The sequence below is a fragment of the Sorex araneus genome, chromosome 3 (assembly GCF_027595985.1).
Source record: "Sorex araneus isolate mSorAra2 chromosome 3, mSorAra2.pri, whole genome shotgun sequence".
NCBI lineage: Eukaryota > Metazoa > Chordata > Mammalia > Eulipotyphla > Soricidae > Sorex > Sorex araneus.
In genome coordinates, this window is record NC_073304.1 from 26,095,705 (window position 1) to 26,114,075 (window position 18,371).

The 18,371-nt window shown below is 44.2% G+C and overlaps 2 protein-coding genes across 3 annotated transcripts in view; both read left to right on the forward strand.

Annotated features, from left to right (window-relative positions):
• TMED10 (transmembrane p24 trafficking protein 10) overlaps positions 1-5,022 on the forward strand; it is a 47,460-nt gene extending 42,438 nt beyond the window's left edge. Inside the window, exons 4-5 of the mRNA XM_004610217.2 lie at positions 1,327-1,453; positions 2,009-5,022. Of these exons, the coding sequence (XP_004610274.1) occupies positions 1,327-1,453; positions 2,009-2,130 (249 nt within the window). The 3' untranslated portion in view covers positions 2,131-5,022. The remainder of the gene's footprint in view (positions 1-1,326; positions 1,454-2,008) is intronic.
• Positions 5,023-10,429: 5,407 nt separating this feature from the next.
• NEK9 (NIMA related kinase 9) overlaps positions 10,430-18,371 on the forward strand; it is a 46,537-nt gene continuing 38,595 nt past the window's right edge. The window contains exons 1-5 of one of the 2 annotated variants that reach the window (XM_055130215.1): positions 10,430-10,786; positions 12,942-13,119; positions 15,792-15,847; positions 16,396-16,466; positions 18,197-18,302. In XM_055130215.1, the coding sequence (XP_054986190.1) occupies positions 10,562-10,786; positions 12,942-13,119; positions 15,792-15,847; positions 16,396-16,466; positions 18,197-18,302 (636 nt within the window). In that variant the 5' untranslated portion in view covers positions 10,430-10,561. Of the gene's footprint in view, positions 10,787-12,941; positions 13,120-15,791; positions 15,848-15,958; positions 16,099-16,395; positions 16,467-18,196; positions 18,303-18,371 lie in introns of those variants that run through there. The other variant, XM_055130216.1, reaches the window with a different exon arrangement.

Genomic DNA, 18,371 nt, shown 5'->3' on the forward strand with positions numbered 1-18,371 from the left:
AGCACATATGTTTGTATATATAATACACATGCTATGGACAAACATAGCATGGGTAATCAAATAAATAGCACATGAGTAAATGTTCATTAAAAGTGACAGTCACTAAAAATTCCGTAACTGTGTGGTAGACTGATTTATTTTTTTACCTGTTTCCCCCTCATACCCATCCCATGTTGAAGGCTTACTCCTAGCTTTGTGCTCAGGAATCATTCCTGGTGGGCTCAGGGGACAGTGTTGGGTTCTGGGGATCAGTGTAGCTTCATTTTGGGCAGGAGCCATGAAGATAGCAGCAGACGGGGCATTTGCCTTGCGTGTGGCCAGTCTGGGTTCTGTCTCAGGCACCCCATATGGTCCCCTAAGCAGTAATTCGTGAGTGCCGAGTCAGGAGTAACCCCCACGGATCGCCAGGGGTGGCCAGAACAGGGTGGGGGGTGGAGAATGTACTTTGACTTTTTAATCCTAACACTGTAATTGTGTATACTCTCATTCCTGTGCATCCCTATTGGGAACTTAAACATAGTGTGTTAATTCTGAAATCTTCAGTAAGTGGTCTGTCATGACAGCTGCCGTGTTGCAGTTTCCCTGGGTGGTAGGGGTGTCTCGTGGGACTTTGCTTTTGCTTTTCAGTGCTGCTGGTCGAACCCGAAGCCTGTGTTCTGCTGTTGAGCCACATTCCCTGCTCTAGTGGTTTTGTTTAAGGGTCACACCGTTCTCGGGGCTGCTTCAGCCATGCTTGGGGTGCTGGGGATCAAGCCCAGAAACCTCACATGAAAAGCACCTGCTTAGTCTTTTGAGCCATCTCCCCAAACACCCTGCCGTAAGATTTTAAGGGGCTGGAGAAGTAGTACAGTGGTAGGACACTTGCCCAGCACACGGTTCACCTGATTCCAGCCCTGGCCCCCTGCACAGTCCCCGGAGCCCTCTGGGAGTGATCCAGAGTGCAGGGTCAGGAGTGATCCCTGAGCATCTCTAGGGGCGGCCCCCGAGACCAAAAATAAATGAAGATTTCCTTCTTGAAGGAGAAAAAAAACCTGAGATGGAAACACAAATGGTTTGCAGGGAAGGGAAGAAGCCTGAATTTTATTACTGTGTTGAATGATAACTAGAGGACTAGGATTTTTTTTACCGTCTTCGGCACCACATCTAACAGGGTAGGGGATTCTGGGGGTGGAGTCTATGTATGCCAGGGATCAAATGAAGGACTTTGTGTATTCCCCCCATCTTTCTGGCCCCTGAAAAAGATGCCTGCAATTTGGAGAAACATCCAAAGTTCCTCGCCAGAGCCTTTTTCCTGGAGTGGGTGTACCTGATTTCATTCTTTTCCAGATTGCAAAAGTTGAGAAGCTCAAACCTTTAGAAGTGGAACTCCGACGCCTTGAAGACCTTTCTGAATCAATCGTCAATGATTTTGCCTACATGAAGAAGCGCGAGGAGGAAATGCGGGATACTAATGGTGAGGAAAGGTGCCTCGGTTTCCCCATAGGAAGCTGTAAAGGAGAAGAATCCCCAGACTGTAAATTCTGGTGCACACCCTTTTTTCTTGCCAAAGGGAGTATGTGGAAGGATAATTACTTTAGTGTTACTGCTCCTGCAGATAATTCCCCTTGTTAGAGTTTCAAAGGAATAAAAATTCCTTTTGTGGGGCCAGAGCGACAGTACAGCGCCTTGCACATGGCCAGCCCAGGTTTGATCCCCAGACAACACATGGTCCCGAGGCATAACCAGGAGTAAATCCTGAGCACTGCTGGATGTAGCCCAACCAAACAAAAAGTTTATTTTGTGATATGCATAATACAGTCTTTTCAGCTGATAGTTATCAAATAAGTAATTCTAATACTTATAAGTTCCAACATGTATAGAATGATGGAGAGTGAAGAAAAAAGTTCCCTGAAAGTATGCTAGTTAGAGACAGAGTGAAGTTAATTGTTGCTCCTTTTTTGGGTCATTGTTTATCCTGCTGAATCATCACTTCATTGCATTTACTCCGATTTTCAAATGTTCTTAACAGAGTCAACCAACACTCGAGTCCTGTACTTCAGCATCTTTTCCATGTTCTGCCTCATTGGACTAGCCACCTGGCAGGTCTTCTACCTGCGTCGCTTCTTCAAGGCCAAGAAGTTGATTGAGTAATAAGGTCCAGTCTCCTCCCACTTGTATCTCAGCCGGCAGAACATCGCTGGGACGTGCCTGGCCTAAGGCATCCTACCAACAGCACCATCAAGGCACGTCGGAGCTTTCCTTGCCAGACCGTTCTCTCTCTGTGGGAGGGCATGGGTTCCCACGTACATCCAACAAGTCAATGAGGGACCTCTTTATATCGGTAGGATTTGGACTGGTTTTGCAACAATAAGACTATTATTAATAAATTCACCTATAACAGAAAAAAAAGGGGGGAGTTACCTAGATAACGCCAAAGCCAGCATTTGTTCTGGGTTTCCTTGTGTGATCTTTTGAACCATGTTTTCTTTCCTTCCCCACTTGCTCACCAGCTTGGGCTTCTCCTCTGGTTCCTTTACAGAGATTTGTATGACCATACTGAACTTGTTTCATTCTCATTGTCCTCTTTGGATTTCCCTACGAAAACACCCTTTCTCTTAACCCGCAGCTGAAATGTTTAGGTAGCTTCTGGTGGCATCTTTTCATAATTTTATGTCTCTTAAGAGAGGATGGATGTGGGCATCTCATAGAAATGAGCTCCGAACTATAGGAGATTCTCAATTTCATTTTTAGAGAATTAAAGTATTTGTGCTCAACTGCTTGAACTTTTTTCCTTGTGTGTCTGTTTTACCACCTGTGTGGATTCTTGCGCCCACCTCCGCAAGATGCAGGTGCAAGGTGCAGTTCCCTTGGGCTACAGCCATGACCTTCCAACCTCTGGCAACCACTAATCTGTTCTCAATCTCCAATTTGTTATTTTAAGAATGTTACAGAAATACAGTCGTTTAGTATGTAACCTAAAAATTGTTTTTTTTCAGTCAGCATTTTCCTTTAAAACCCATCCAACTTATTTTATGCATCAATAATTTATTCATTTTTATTGTTCAGTAGTACTTTATGGTATGGATGTACCACACGTTTTTTAACTGTTCAACCCTTGAAGGATATTGGGATTGTATTCAGGTTTGGGTCATTATTGATAAAGCTGCTCTGAACATTTGTGTATAGGTTTTTATATGAACATAAATTTTTGTGTCTTTGGGATAAATGTCCAGGAGAGCAATTATGGTAAGCACATTAAATGTTGTTAGAAACTGCTCTTATTTTTCCAGAGTGACTCTATCCACCGATTATGATTGATTCTTTCTTCACATTGTCACCAGTGTTATGTTATTTTTTAGTCATCTGATAGCCATGTGTAATGATACCTCATTGTGGTTTTAATTTGCAATTTTCCAGTGGCTAGTGACGTTGAACATCTTTTAATGGGCTTATTTGTCTGTCATCTGTGCATCTTCCTGAGTGAAATACCTGTTATGTCTCTTGCCTATTTTCGAATTAGATTGATTATTCTTTTTCCTGTTCAATTTGAAGGGTTCCTTATATGTTCTGTATACATGCCATTGTCAGATACGTGGTTGCTTGAACTTTTAACATAACTCCTACCAAGGAAAATTTACATTCTTCTTACATGCCAGTCACTGACTTCCTTCTTTAACATGGGGAGATATGTTTTGCTCACAAATTCAGATATAGGAGGCATCAAAAAGTAGCACATTGAGGAGGATTGTGGATAGAGCAAATACTTGAAAATAAATGCGGAATCAAAGCCAAGAATCATTGTAGGAATATGAGGTGCTTAAAGGCCACATTAGTAGTGTAAATAGAGGATATTATGACTACAAATGACCACATCATTATGCATCTTTAGAGAATACTCATTTAACATTTTCCCTGCTTCTCCCGGGAAAGCAGGTAGGAGTTTGTCTTTCTGAAGCCTCCCTTTTAGCCATACAATGTTTTATGGGGCTTATCTATAAGTCACAGCGGTGAGAGTTCCAGGATTTAGGGGCATTTACCTGGTGGTTAAACAGCATGTTGGAATTAGCAGAAAACCCTGCTGTGATGTCCCAGATAGAGTACAGAAGTGGAAGAGGGAGTGAATTTTGTCAAAAGACTCAGGGTGTGCTATTAGTGTTCCAGCTACTGTGAGCTCCAAAACCTTTTGATTCCCTGGATGAATTCTTCCTCCCGTGTAGCATTAAAGATGGTTTTATTAATTTGTGCAACACCGCCACCTGCTGTAAGGAATTGGTAGGTGCTGCTGCTTTTGAGAACCTGGTGGCAGAATGCTCGCCACAAGGGCCTCAGATGTGGAATACACCTGTCTAGGGTACTAGATCTATTATAGGGCTGGCTGTGCACCCAAGAGGGAAAAGAAGAAATGTGGTTAAGATCCATCCTTAGCATTTAATTATAAGTGAAATTCTGTCCTGTACCATTAGCCTAATAAGATATTCTTTCATATTTCTAACTGGTGCCTTTCCCCTTTTTAGAAGCAAAGAAAACTGCTCAGTTGGTTATAGTCTTCTGTTCTGATACGATTTCGAAAAAGAATACAGGAATGGAGAACATTTTATTTTGCTGATTTTTTTTTTTCTGCAAACATGACTTGTGAAACTGAAACGCTTTCATGCCCTTTCCTTTCATATGCCAAAACTGTCAACACAGACATTTGTGCTCTTGGTTTAAAGTTCACTGAAAATACATTTTGATTTCATCTATAAAGTCGAATTATTTGCTTTTGATTTGAATTTTTTTTTAATGGACTATTGTAAGAGCAAATCAGCTTAAAAAAATGAGAATGTTACCTGCTCTCCTCTGTTTTTGAGCCTATTCAATGTGATATGTACGACATAGATGAGAATGAACGTTAAGTAAGCTTGGTTACGCCATTGTCAAACCCATCATGAGCCATTCTTTTGTTTCATGGAAAGAGGCATGTGGGATTTATACAGATTCACTTGTAAGTGTTGGATTGGAATTTTTGTGTAAATTTTCTCAAATAAAGGCTAGCAGAAAACATTTTAGGTGTATTTTAATGCTTTGAGTACCTCCGTCTGATTGACAGTAATTCCATATTCCTTAGTTTTAGAGTATGGCAAATTTTACATGACAATTTTTTTTAAAAAATATTGTCTGTTGGGGCTGGAGCAATAGCACAGTGGGTAGGGCATTTGCCTTGCACTCGGCTGATCCAGGTTCGATTCCCAGCATCCCATATGGTCCCCTGAGCACCGCCAGGGGTAGTTCTGAGTGCAGAGCCAGGAGTAACCCCTGTGCATCTGTGCATCGCCGGGTGTGACCCCAAAAGCAAAAAATATATATATTTTTTGCAAATATATATATAAGTAAATTATACATGTATAATTTACTTCTGTAATTTACTTCTAGATAATTGATGTGACCTATCAAAATTTTATTTTCTGGGGGGCCGGAGCGATAGCACAGCGGGTAGGACATTTGCCTTGCACGCGGCCGACCTGGGTTCGATCCTCGGCATCCCATATGGTCCCCCAAGCACCGCCAGGAGTAATTCCTGAGTGCAAAGCCAGGAGTAACCCCTGAGCATCGTTGGGTGTGACCCAAAAAGCAAAAAAAAAAAAAAATTTATTTTCTGGACTGGAGCAATAGTACAGTGGGTAGAGTGCTTGCCTTGCTCACAGCCAACCTGGGTTTGATTCCCCAGCACCCCATATGGTCCCCCAAGCCAATCAGGAGTAAGCCCTGAACACAGCTGGGTGTAACCCAAAAGCAAAACAAAACAATTTTCTGTATGCATCTTTCTGTTTTGGGCATATTGAATACACCACAGAATGGAGATGTTACTGGTGCCCACTTGGGCAAATCGATGAGCAACGGGATGACAGTGCTACAGTGCACCTTACATGTATGTAAGAGTTACACATCTTCAGAAAGACTAGGGCTTCATAAAATAGACCATCATTGTCACTTATCTCTTGAAAATTGCTATTGGAATTTTTTTTTTTAACTTGCTTTTGGGTTTTGGACCCCACCTGACAGTGCTCAGGGGTTACTCCTGGCTCTGCACTCAGGAATTACTCCTGGGGAGGTACATGGGGGACCATATGAGATGCCCAGGATTGAACCCAGGTCAGCTGCATGCAAGGCAAGCCCCTGCCCACTGTACTATAGCTCTGGCCCTGGAATTATTCTTCTACAGGACCTTCTCCTTCATGCACAATTTTTAAAAGTGCCCTTCCCTATTTAGAAACCCCCAGGACTTGCTTTTTTTGGTTTACCATACCACAAAACCCCACCTCTAAAAGCCATTTTTTGCTTTCCTTTTATTGTACTTGAACATTCTTCATAAAGCTGCTTTTCAAGAGACAAGTGTGTATGTATATATGCTTTGTATATCCACAGACTCATTTGATTTTACTATACTCAAACAATAAATTTGTTAATGAAGTAAAATCTAACATTTAAGTATAACTATTCTAATTTCAGGAGCTACAGAGTACTGTGGGTAAGTTGTTTCCTTGCATGTGGCCAGTCCTGGTTTGATCCCATCTGAGCACCACTGAGAGTGATCCCTCAGCAAGAGCCAGGAGAAGCCCCAGAGCACCATGTAATGTGGCTCAAAAGCCCCGTACTTTTTAATTTTTTTTTTTTTAACTATTTAAGCCTCAAAAATGGCTAAACAGTGCCTGACAGTACAGCAGGTAAGGTGCTTGCCTAGGTTGCTAGGTTTGGTCCCCAGCATGCCATGTGATCCCCCCTAACCACTGCTAAGAGTGATCCTGGAGTAAGCTGAGCATAGCTGGGTTGGCCCACCCCCCCCCCCAAAAAAAAAAATCTTCTCGGGGACTAAAAAAAGATAGCTCAGAGGGCTGAAGCACATGTACGCCAGAGACAGGGTGGATACCCAGCCCTGTGTATCCAGGCCCCTAGCACAGTACCCCTGAGACAGTTGGCAGGATTAGCCTGAGGGCTGTCAGATACGCTCTCTCCCCATCCCTGGTTCAAATGGCTGGAGCACAAGACACTGAGTCGCTCCTGGCTTCAATCTCTAGCATCATTGGCGGTGGCCCAAAAAACAATACCAAAAGTCTTTATTGCTGTTGTTTTAGACGACATGAATGAATTTAAATGTCTCGTCAGTATCTTACACTTCTTAAGTGACTGTACATGTTTTACAAATTATTAAACCTATTGCAGTGGTATTTCAAGTGCAATATTGACAAAAATAAAAAATGTTTAATAATGTGAAATTCAGCTGGCTGCAGAAAAGACAAGCAAAGACCTTACCTACTATACTATCTCTCCAGCCTGAGGCTTAAAAGTTTTGGCTGAATCCAATTCGGTTTCTCAGAATGTAAGTCACCGCTTCAGATTTTATGGGGCCTGAGCAATGGGACAGCGAGTATGGTGCTGACTTGCATGCAGCCAACCTGTGTTTAATACCCAGCACAAAAGGTCCCCCAAGCAACTCCAGGAGTGATCCCAGGGAGCAGAGCAAGAATTAAGCTCTAAGAACACTGGGTGTGGCAAAAAAAGAATTATGGAATTGTCCCATCCTTTAAAAATAAAATACGCTGCTTAATGTACTGAGCTGAAGCATACCTATTTAAACAAGCACTATTTATTGTCAAAGTGCCTTCAAATAGGAGGTGGCGAATGGAATCATCTTGAACGTTGTCACTAGTTTAGCTGTCACTGATTTAATATTGAGGCTATTCCTCCAAGACACCTTTGAGGAAGGTTTGGCTTAGAAAGATTTCCCTAACTAAAATGCCTTCCTAGAAGCTTGTCCTTTCCTACAATAGCACTCAGACACTTAAAATTCTCCGGTGGTACCATGTACTCTAAATCTCCCGTACATAGAAACCATATTTATTTTGTTCTCTGTTGTAACCCAATATAAAACCCAACACCTTGCACAGGTTAGGTTAGGACTCAGTTTGTTGAAGAATGAAGGAATGAACGAATGAATGAAAGTAAAAAATATCTAAGATCTAGAAGCCTGGAGTGATACCAAAGTGTAATAAGATATATCAATCAGGATATTTTTTGTTTGTTTATTTTGCCTTTTGGGTCACACCTGGCATTGCACAGGGGTTACTCTTGGCTCATGAACTCAGGAATTACTCCTGGCGGTGCTCAGGGGACCATATGGGATGCTGGGAATCAAACAGGTCAGCCCCATGCAAGGCAAATGCCCTACCCACTGTGCTATCAGTCCAGCCCCCGGGATAGTTTTTAGAAGGTCATCTACATGATATTTGATTGTTTGGGGGGCCATATCTGACTCTTAGTTTGGCTTAGGGGCCCATAATGGGTGCCAGGGATCAAACCTGGGTCAGCTGTGTGCAAGGCAAGCACCTTACCTACTATGCTACCTTTCTGGCCGCTCAAATAATTTAAGAGTAAAATCCAGGCTATCATGGAGTTTACATGCTAATGAATGTTGCAGTGGTCAATAAAATAAACATCAGTATTTTACAGAAAAGCATGCGAGGAAAATTAATGATATCTGAGGGGGGCTGTATTACTTTGGATTAAAATGTGTATGAAAATTGCAAATATAAGTTGAAGCACAGTCTAAGATCTTATGAAGGCTGGTTATTTAATAGAAATGTTAGATTCAGGTAAGAAGGACAATTCCTTTTTATTCCCATGTTGAGATCCAATGTGGAATGTGATAACAGGGTATAGGAGAATAATACTTCAAAAAGTGTTTAGGGAGGTCAGAGAAATGTGAACTCAATAGCCTTTACACCACTCCCCCCATTCTACCAATTCTTTTTCTCCCATATTTGCAATCTCTATTCACCTAGTTTAAAACCTGACTTTGTGTAGGGTGCTTGCCTTGCACACAGCCAATCCTGTTCTAGCCTCAGCATCCACTGTGTCCCCCAAGCAGAGCCAGGAGTAACCCCTGAGCATCACTGGATGTGGCCAAAGCCAAAATACAAACACCACACACACACATGCATATACATATCTCAGTCTTCTGTAAGGTCATCGCGTTATTTTTCTGATCAAAGGCTTTATTATGCTGGGAGGGAAAAACTAGATTGGCTTTTTCAACAAATCTGAAAATACAAGAGTCATATAATCCCCTTCTTTAGGATCTCCATTAATTTTCCACTGCCAACAGGTAAAGCCAAACTAAAAAACATTTGAAGCCCTAGCTTCTGCTCTATCCCGCGGGCACCCTGGGCCCCAGCTACATGACCTGTACGCGTTGTATACACAATCCCAACACCACCTGCTTCAGATCTGGAGCCAGATTGCTGGTTTAACTCCCAGCCCTCCTTACTAAAGGCGTAACCATGCAGCTGGTTACTTGATCCCTCTGAAGCTTCCCCCACACACACACCGGCCCTGTATATAGAGGACTAGTATGAGAATTAACTGGGATAATACATAGGGGAAGAATCTTTGGCATGGTACCAGGAAAGTTTAAATACATACATATGTACACATATTTAAATATATGTTATGGGGGCTGGAGCGATAGCACAGCGGGTAGGGCGTTTGCCTTACACGCGGTTGACCCGGGTTCGATTCCCAGCATCCCATCCCTGAGGACCGCCAGGAGTGATTCCTGAGTGCAGAGCCAGGAGTAACCCCTGTGCACCGCCAGCTGTGACCCAAAAAGCAAAATATATATATATATATATATATATATATATATATATAACTTTATATGTTATGTATGTTATATGGAGTTCATGTTCCCATACTTTGCAGCAGATGGGAAGCAAGCTTGGAGGGAGATGTGAGGTTGCCCCGAGTCGAGTTAACTGATGGAACACGTCTTTGCACTGGATTGCAGTTCTCTCAGGACCGGAGGGCAGGGAGTGTCTCTTTTGCAGATCGCTTCCCAACCCCCAAATGCAGCACCTGGCACCGAGAGTCCAAAGAATATTGCGTGAGATCAGATAAGTCGGATTTGCCTGAGCACAAAAGGAGAATGCTGAATCGGCCAGAAGGCGGGGGTGGGGATGGCGGGGGGGTGAGTGCAAGAGAAAGGGGCCTAGGGCGGTTGGTTCTGGACCGACAGACAGGACGAGCGGCTAATCCTGGAGCTCAGCTCGAGTCTCCCGGCGACTTATTTCTAAACCCGGGGCGCTGTCCAGCGTTGGGAAGGGGCCGCGTGCCCCGTCGCCACTCGAGATAAGCCCGGCGCCGGAACGGAACCGGTCGGACTTCGGCCTCCCGGACGCCAAGCCGAGCCCGTCTGGGGAGCTGGCCGGGCCCTGCGGCTGGACTCACGGGCCCCGCCAGGGCGGCCGTCACCCGCGCGACCTCGCTGTCCCCGGGGCAACGTGGCCACCGGCGGCCGCGAGGCGGAAAACCCCTGCGGGGAGCGGGGGTGGAGTGGGGTGGGGGGCGGGGAGCGAGGACTGGCTCGCCGGGCCGGAAGCGCCCGCGACTGCTTCCGGGTCAGGGGGCAGGCGCCACCATGGGACCTCGCGGGGTTGCGGGGCCGCTGACGGAGACGCGGGCCGGCGTGTGAGGCCCCGCCGTGGGGGGCTCGGGGCTCGGCGGGCGAGGCTCGGCGCGCCGGGCGCTCCCGCGGGCCGCCGCCGCCATGTCGGTGCTGGGCGAGTACGAGCGACACTGCGATTCCCTCAACTCGGACTTCGGCAGCGAGTGCGGGGGTGGCGGGGACTCGGGCCCGGGGCCCGGCGGCGGGGCGGGCCCGCGCGGCGGCGGCGGCGGCGGCGCGGCGGAGCAGGAGGAGCTGCACTACATCCCCATCCGCGTGCTGGGCCGCGGCGCCTTCGGGGAGGCCACGCTGTACCGCCGCACCGAGGTAGCGGCCGCGCGCGCGCCCGCGGGCGGGGGGCGACCCCGGCTTCCCGCTCCTCCGAGCCCCCCCACCACCCCCACCCCGTGCGTCCCACCGGGGCGACCTCGAGCCGACTCTTCCCCCCCCCCGACCCCGCGCCCGCTCAACTCGCTCGCACACACGTCCCCGGGGGCGGCCTAACGCCGTGCGCTCGGCGGGCGGTCGGGGTGGACGGCCGCCGGCGCCCACCCTTCCGCCTCCCCGACGGTCAGGGGGGGCCTGGAGCGCAGGTGCCGAGCCTCCCCGGGCACGTTGCTCCCCCTTTTGCCCAGTTGCGTGGAGGCATTGGAAATGACTTTGGTCTGGATTCTTCCGCAGACAGTTTCCTCCCCTCCCCCGCCGCCCGTCCCCTTTCCTCTGGTCAGCCCCGGGTCTCGCACGTCCCTGGCCAGGGCGCCTGAAAGCCTTTTACCTGGAACCCTGGAGGGGCCTGATGTAAAGAGCGACCCCTCCCATCGTATTTGCATACACGCACGCCCTTTGCGGAGTTGCTCGGAGTCTAGGAGCACTGACACCCCCTCCTCCCCGCCCCTATTTAAATAACTTTTAAGGGGCTCCTGGGAGATAGTACTTGGCTTGCACGGCCAAGCCCCTGACCTGGGTTCGATCTCCTGCACTGCAGAGCACCTCTGGGGGTGTGTGGTTCCCCAAACCAAGAAACAGAGTGTGTACTGATCCAGGCCCCGGGAACGGGGAACAGTGCGTTCAAAAGCAGTGACCTGGGTTTGAGTCCTCCTCCCCACCCCAAGTCTGTTCTAGGGATCACCGTTTAGAGAAGGTCGGATGGGGTTGTTGGAGGAGAGTTGGCTGTCAAAGAGTATCTCACGATGTTGAGATTGCTTAAGTATCCTGGGGGCTTGATGTGTGAGGAAAGGAAGACGTGTTTAAATGATTTGCCCGTAGATTTGAAGTAGATCTTTGACTAGAGTGGAATTTCACATTCCTCTTTCTCTAGTCTTTCGTAATGCTGTGGAGCCTGAGTACTGAGGTTGTTTTAAATTTTGTTACACGGGGCTGGGGACGGAGTTCAACTGTCATAAGTATATGTATCATATGCCTTGCATGTGATAAGGCCCCAGGTTCCATCCCAGGCACCCTTCGCCCCCCAAGTTTTTTTTTTTTTAATTACATCTCTCCAAAGCTGCGTATCACCTGTGATCAGTGAATTTACTAAAGTTTCATTAGAAGCAACCTTTCTGTGAAAAGCTTTTCAATAGAAGGTCAAGTTAGCTCTGTTTAAGAGAAGGATAGGATTTACTGTGTGTATATATAAATGAAAAACAACAGAGAAATATTTTAGTGCATAAGCTCTGAAATTTAAAGGTATGGTTGCATCGGTTACGTTAGTATTAAGGGCTGTGCGGTGCCATTCCAAACCCTCCTAGGTTCTCTAGGTAGAGATGCTCCTGAATGGGAAGCAGTGTCAATAAGGAATTCAAGACTGAGGAGAATGTTTGCAGGAGCCCTGGGTTCGATCCTGGCCCTGCATAATCCCCCAGGCACTTCCAGGGGTGACCACAAACAAGCCAGCAAAATTAAGATTTTATTTAAAACATTGGGAGCAGGTAAGTTTTTATAATTTGAGAGAAACATGATGCATAAAGTGACAAGAAATACAAAGCTGTAAAATGGGTTAGGGTAAAGGAGATGAATCCAAAGCCCCAGAGAGGGTAAAGGAAAAAATCACTGGAGATGTTTGAGTTTAAAGGCAAGTTTTAGTTTGCCTTTACCGGTCAGCTGTAGGTAACCAGGCTCTAGTTCTCTAATTCGTAGCCTTCCCAGGCTTCTCATAACTAGTACATCTGTCAGTTGTCACAATAGAATCTAAAGTGTACCTCCAGCCCGTGTTTTTAGCTGGAATTAACGGGGTGCAAATTAAGTATAGCAGCCACATAAAGAGCATCTTAGCGCTTTACTTTCCCATCCTGCTTAATGTGTAACGTTCGCTTGTTCGCAGGTTGTATTAACTGATGTCTTCATATTTTTTTTAAAGGGAAAAATGAAAGGAATAGATCTCTGCCCATCTAGGAAGTTTTCTTTCTAGGCTTCCAGAGGCGGGTGTGGATTTCACTCTTTGCCGGCGAGAGGAGAGCACGATGCCTCTGTTACTGTGTTATAGGATGACTCATTGGTTGTGTGGAAGGAAGTTGATTTGACCCGATTGTCTGAGAAGGAACGTCGTGATGCTTTGAATGAGATTGTTATTCTGGCGCTCCTGCAGCACGACAACATCATTGCCTACTACAATCACTTCATGGACAACACCACCCTGCTGATCGAGCTGGAGTATTGTAATGGTATGCTGGGGCTCCCAGCTTCCCCCTACAAGCCATTCTGGGTTGGCCTTCCAGTTGGGGGGGAAGTAAAACTTGATAAATGCTTGAAGTGGTTTACCAGAGTTTAAGATAAATAGCTCAGGCCCTGGAGTGACCAAGTGCTCAGTGGAGCAATAGTCCCCCGCGTATTCAAATTCTCCTTTGTTAACAGTTCCATCCTCAAATCATTTTGTGCATTTGAAGTTTACATTCATATATTAATTTTTTTTTCACTTGTCAAAGGACATTGGTTAGGCATTAGAGATACAGTGTGGTTTGTGTAGTAGTGCTTGATATAAAGAGAAATCTTTGGGGTTTTTTTGGCCACTCCTAGCAGTGCTCAGGAAACCATGTGCGGTTCTTAGGATTGAACCAGGGTTAGCCATGTGCACAGCTTTCACCCCTGTATTCTCTAGCTCGTATAGTAAAATCTTATGGGTGATGCTTGTTTATTCTGCTTTCAGCATAAGCTTTCTTACTCAAAAATTGGTTCAAAAGGTGTAACTTCATGACAGTAAGGTGTAGTAAAGCATGTTCTTATTTATCTGTTATCTGATAGCAGTCTAGTCTAATTGGGTTTTTTTAAGACAATGCATATAAGAAGCATAGCTGCTTTTAAACTCTTTAACCTTGCATTAAAACAACTTCCCTGTGTCTCAGCTTCCTCATTTTAATGAGTTTGTTGGGGCCAGGGAGAGTATAGGAAGTAGGGCACTTGGTATGCATGCATCTGCTTTGGCCAGTTGATTTGATCCCTGCACCCAAAACCATTTGGGTCCCCTTTGGGCCACTTGGAGTGACCAGCCGTGAGTCCCTATTGTTCGTTAAGGGGTGTCTCCCAACCCACCCACCTCCAAATAAAGGGCTTGTTAATGAATATTCCTGTCTCCTACAGTTGCTTCATTTTTTTCCCCTCCTATCTTCCCCCCCCCCCCCCAGCCAGCAGATGTGGGGGCCACACCCAGCTTAGTGCTCAAGGGTTGCTTTTCAGTGCCAGTAATTTAAGCTAGGGCATCACACCTGCAGTGCAAATGCTCTGCCACTGAGGCACACCCCTGGCCTGGGTTGTTGTATTAAGTGAATATATAAACCCTCCTAGTATAGTATTGTTAAGTAGCAGGGTTTTTTTTAATTGCTTTAAATTTTATTTGATTTTGGATCTCATTATGGTAATAATCATGCCTAACCTGTCATTAACAAAACTTTTAAAGAAATGCTGTGCTACTATATTTTGGAATTTACATTAACTAGGTAAGGCCTATTGTGTATTTTTCCTCCTACACTTTATATAAACACTGTGGTTAGTAGCAAATATTTTAGACATTCTGTCTGAGCTCTTGCTCATATTACATAAGAGAACTCCCAAAGCCTTTCTGAAGCTTTGACTAAATAGGTACCAGCATATAGTTCACTTAAATCACTAAGACAAAGTTTGTAGATTTATTACTTTCTTGTCAGGACTCGTAGGTCAACATCCTGTCCAATTCTAAATGTACAAGATAATTTTAAAGTTTTTTGAAGAAAATAAAAAAGAGTTTTGAAGTAGCAAAACCACGAGCAGCTAACTTCCTTTGTGGTTAGGAGGAAGTACCACACATGATGAGTTGATTGAAACTGGAGTTACTAAGTTGCAGAAGAAATGAGGTTGTGAAAATTGGCCAGAGTTAAAGCGTTATAGGTAGGAATTAAAATAGATCATTTGTAGTCTGTATCATTTGATAAAGGAAAGAGAAAAGCAAATTAAGACTTAATTCTGAAGAAAAAAAAAAAAGGAATTCATGAAAGGAGTAGTGATTGGAAATGTTGCAGAGATTGACACAAAATACTGGGAAACCTTTTCAGAGGATAGTGGAAGGAAAAAGAAATTGTCAGTGCTACCCACAAAGCATCACATCCCAGGGGTGATCTAGGGTTCTGTCTAGTGTTTGCTCTGAGAGTGTTAAAACGTGGCTTCTGGCAAGAACGATAGTACACTGGGCACTTGCCTTGGACATGGCTGACCCGGGTTTGATCCTTGGCATCCCATCCTCTGAGCCCAGGAATATATTCCTAAGTACAGAGCCAGGAATAAGCCCTGAGTAAATACTGTTGGTGTGCCCCCCCGCCCAAAAAAAAAAAAAAAAAAGTTTGTGGGTTCCTTTAAAGGACTGTCAGAGAAGAAAATCATCTAATTTTGAAGATATACTAGGGAATTTTGTTAATTGGAATTTTGCTATAGGAATAGTGCGTGACTTTAAAAAATATGATATTTTTGTTTTGAGTCTCTTGTTAGGGGAGGCAGTCTTTGAAGAATATTTTGACACAGTCCTTGAGAGATGGGAAGAAGTTGTTTTGTTTTGGGGTTCCCCATGTGGTGCTTAGGAAGTTGAGGTCCCACCAGGCTGGTAGTTCAATGCAAGAGCTGGAGGACAAGAGCTAGGAATTGGACTTGGGTATCAGACATGCTGGCCATGATCTCAGCCCGTGTACTATCTCCTGTTCCCCAGGAAAAGTGTTAAAGCCATTAAAAGAGTCTTTGGAAAGGGAAGAAATTATTTCCTTTGGAGTTAGAAGCAGGATTCTCGATTTCTTTGTATCAGTGTTAAAAACCTGTATATAGAAGCCAGACTTGAATCTTGGTTTTCTCGAGTCAAACCTATCTTTTTCAATTGCAGGAGGAAACTTATATGACAAAATCCTTCGTCAGAAAGACAAGTTGTTCGAGGAAGAGGTAATTCAGATTTCTTTGGAAAGTAACTAGAATTATAATGTTGTGATTCTTGCATTCTAGTTCTGTATTTACTCTTCCAACAATGAAGAGTGTTTTTTTCCTTTTGTTCAGACTCCTTCCAGGCTCTGGTTGATATTCATGAGAAAGGAAACCTCTAGCAAGGAAGCTGTCTATAGCTGCTTCCTAAACGGTTTACCTCCACATCATGATTCTCTATGGGCTTTCTTTCCTGGTTCTATTACTGCATACTGGTATGCCCAGTTTTCTATACCTTTGTATTCTTCCTGGATTTCTTTCCACAAGTCTGCTTCACCATACTGTATTGTATATTGACATTGGAACTATCTTACAGTGACCTGCTTTTTCTTTTACCCCTACCACTTTTCTTTGCCTACTCAACCTACAAGAGATGTCAAGTCGTGTAGATCATAACCTCTGGTCTCAGCTTCCTTTGTTTCGTTTGTTTGTGTGTGTGTTTGTGTGTCTGTTTTTATTTAAATGGGATTATTTTGTTTCCAACCCAAATGTAACTTATTTTGTCTTTGCAGATGGTGGTGTGGTATCTGTTTCAGATTGTTTCAGCAGTGAGCTGTATCCATAAAGCTGGAATTCTTCATAGGTAATGAGTGAAAAGATGTAGACTAGACTCCTCCCCACGAAACCAGCTCCCCACTTTGGACATTCCCATCAGTGCCATATTTTCTTAAGGTGTCAAAGCTTTTTCATTGATATAATTTGGAAAGGAAAGAGTGAGTAATGAGGGATGTTATCTTTACTTCCTGGAATTAAACTGTCTTTGTGGTCTAGGAAGAATCTTTTCAGTAGTTAAGTACTGATTAGTCATTTCTTTAAGAGACTTTGGAGCTCAATTCATTGATTCGTCAATAAATGAGAATTGGTATTTTGGTTGGAATTCACAGTACGTGTTTTTCTGAGCAGTCATGATTTGGCAATTTTAATTTTTAAAATTATCTAAAAAGTCTTGTCATTTTTTAAAAATGTATAATTTTATGAGATCACTGAGGTAAGGGAGGGAATCAGATTTCTACTTATTTCTATAGGAGAGAATATTATGCCATTTCTAGGCTGGGAAAATAGTGCAGCGAATTGAAGTGCATGATTTCCGTGCAAGAGCCCCGGCTTCTCTCCCTAGCAGTTACATCTCTTGAGCGTGGCTGGTGTGGCTCCAAAAAAAAAGTATTCAGATAAAATGAAATTTTTAGATTGCTACACCTTTCTTGTTTGTTTTTTGGGTTTGGTTTGGTTTTGTTTTGTTTTTGGGGGGGTGCCTACATCCAGAGGCACTGCTCAGGGGTTACTCCTGCCTCTGCACTCAGGAATCACTCCTAGTGGTGCTCGGGAGACCATGTAGGATTCTGGGGATCGAATCCAGCTTGGCATGATGTAAGGCAAGTGCCTTTACCCACTACACCGTTTCTCTGGCCTCAGTTAATACCTTCCTTGAGTCTTTGACATTTGCTAAAGATTAATGATAGTACGCCAGGATTTCCCCATTTTTGTGATCTTTTTCTTTCAATTTAACACTTATTTCCTGATAGCCTTTGAATGACTACTGTTGCTTATTATTTTCTTTGCAAAGTTACAAAGAATATTTATATCTTTCAGTTAAAGGAGCCAGATTGTACAGGAGGCACATATTTTTGTATCACAGATTGTCTTTCATGTTTAGAAACACAGTGATTTTATTTAGATAATCTCCAGAATATAATTATGTTGTTATTGGGATGTATATTCTTGTGCCTTCATAGCTTTGAAACTTTGACATCAATAAAGTGTTAAAATAGTCCCTGATATTATTTAATTCAAGACATAAGTGATAATTGAAGAGGCAGTGCACCTTTACGAAATTACAGTTTCCGGGGGCTGAAGCGATAGCACAATGGGTAGGGTGTTTGCTTTGCACTCGGCTGACCCAGCTTCGATTCCTAACATCGCATATGGTCCCCTGAGCACTGCCAGGAGTAACTCCTGAGTGCAGAGCCAGGAGTAACCCAAAAAGAAAAAGAAAGAAAGAAATTATAGTTTCCAGAGCCATCGTTCTTGTTTTGTCTGACCCTCTCAACTTCCCCTACTGATTGAGTGATGTGGGAGACATTCTTTTTAGTGAAGCCCCAGAGGATAGAGTTAATACTCTCCCTCCATTCCCCAAGGTCCTTTTCAAAACAGTGTTATATCCTGTGTGAAAGTGGTGACCGCTGTTCTGGCCCCTGTAAGGTCTGCACAGTGGTGACACATTCATTTTTATTCTTTCATAATCTTGGTTGGGATGGAAGATGAGATTAAACAGTTGACTTACCTGAATTTAATATGCTGCTTTTTCCCCCCCAGAGATATAAAGACATTAAATATTTTTCTGACCAAGGCAAATCTGATCAAACTTGGAGATTATGGTCTAGCTAAGAAGCTTAATTCTGAGTATTCCATGGCTGAGACGGTATGTCTTTTTCCTTTTCTTGTCTGGTTTTTCTTTCTAGCACTATGAATTATCACTATACCCCCTAAA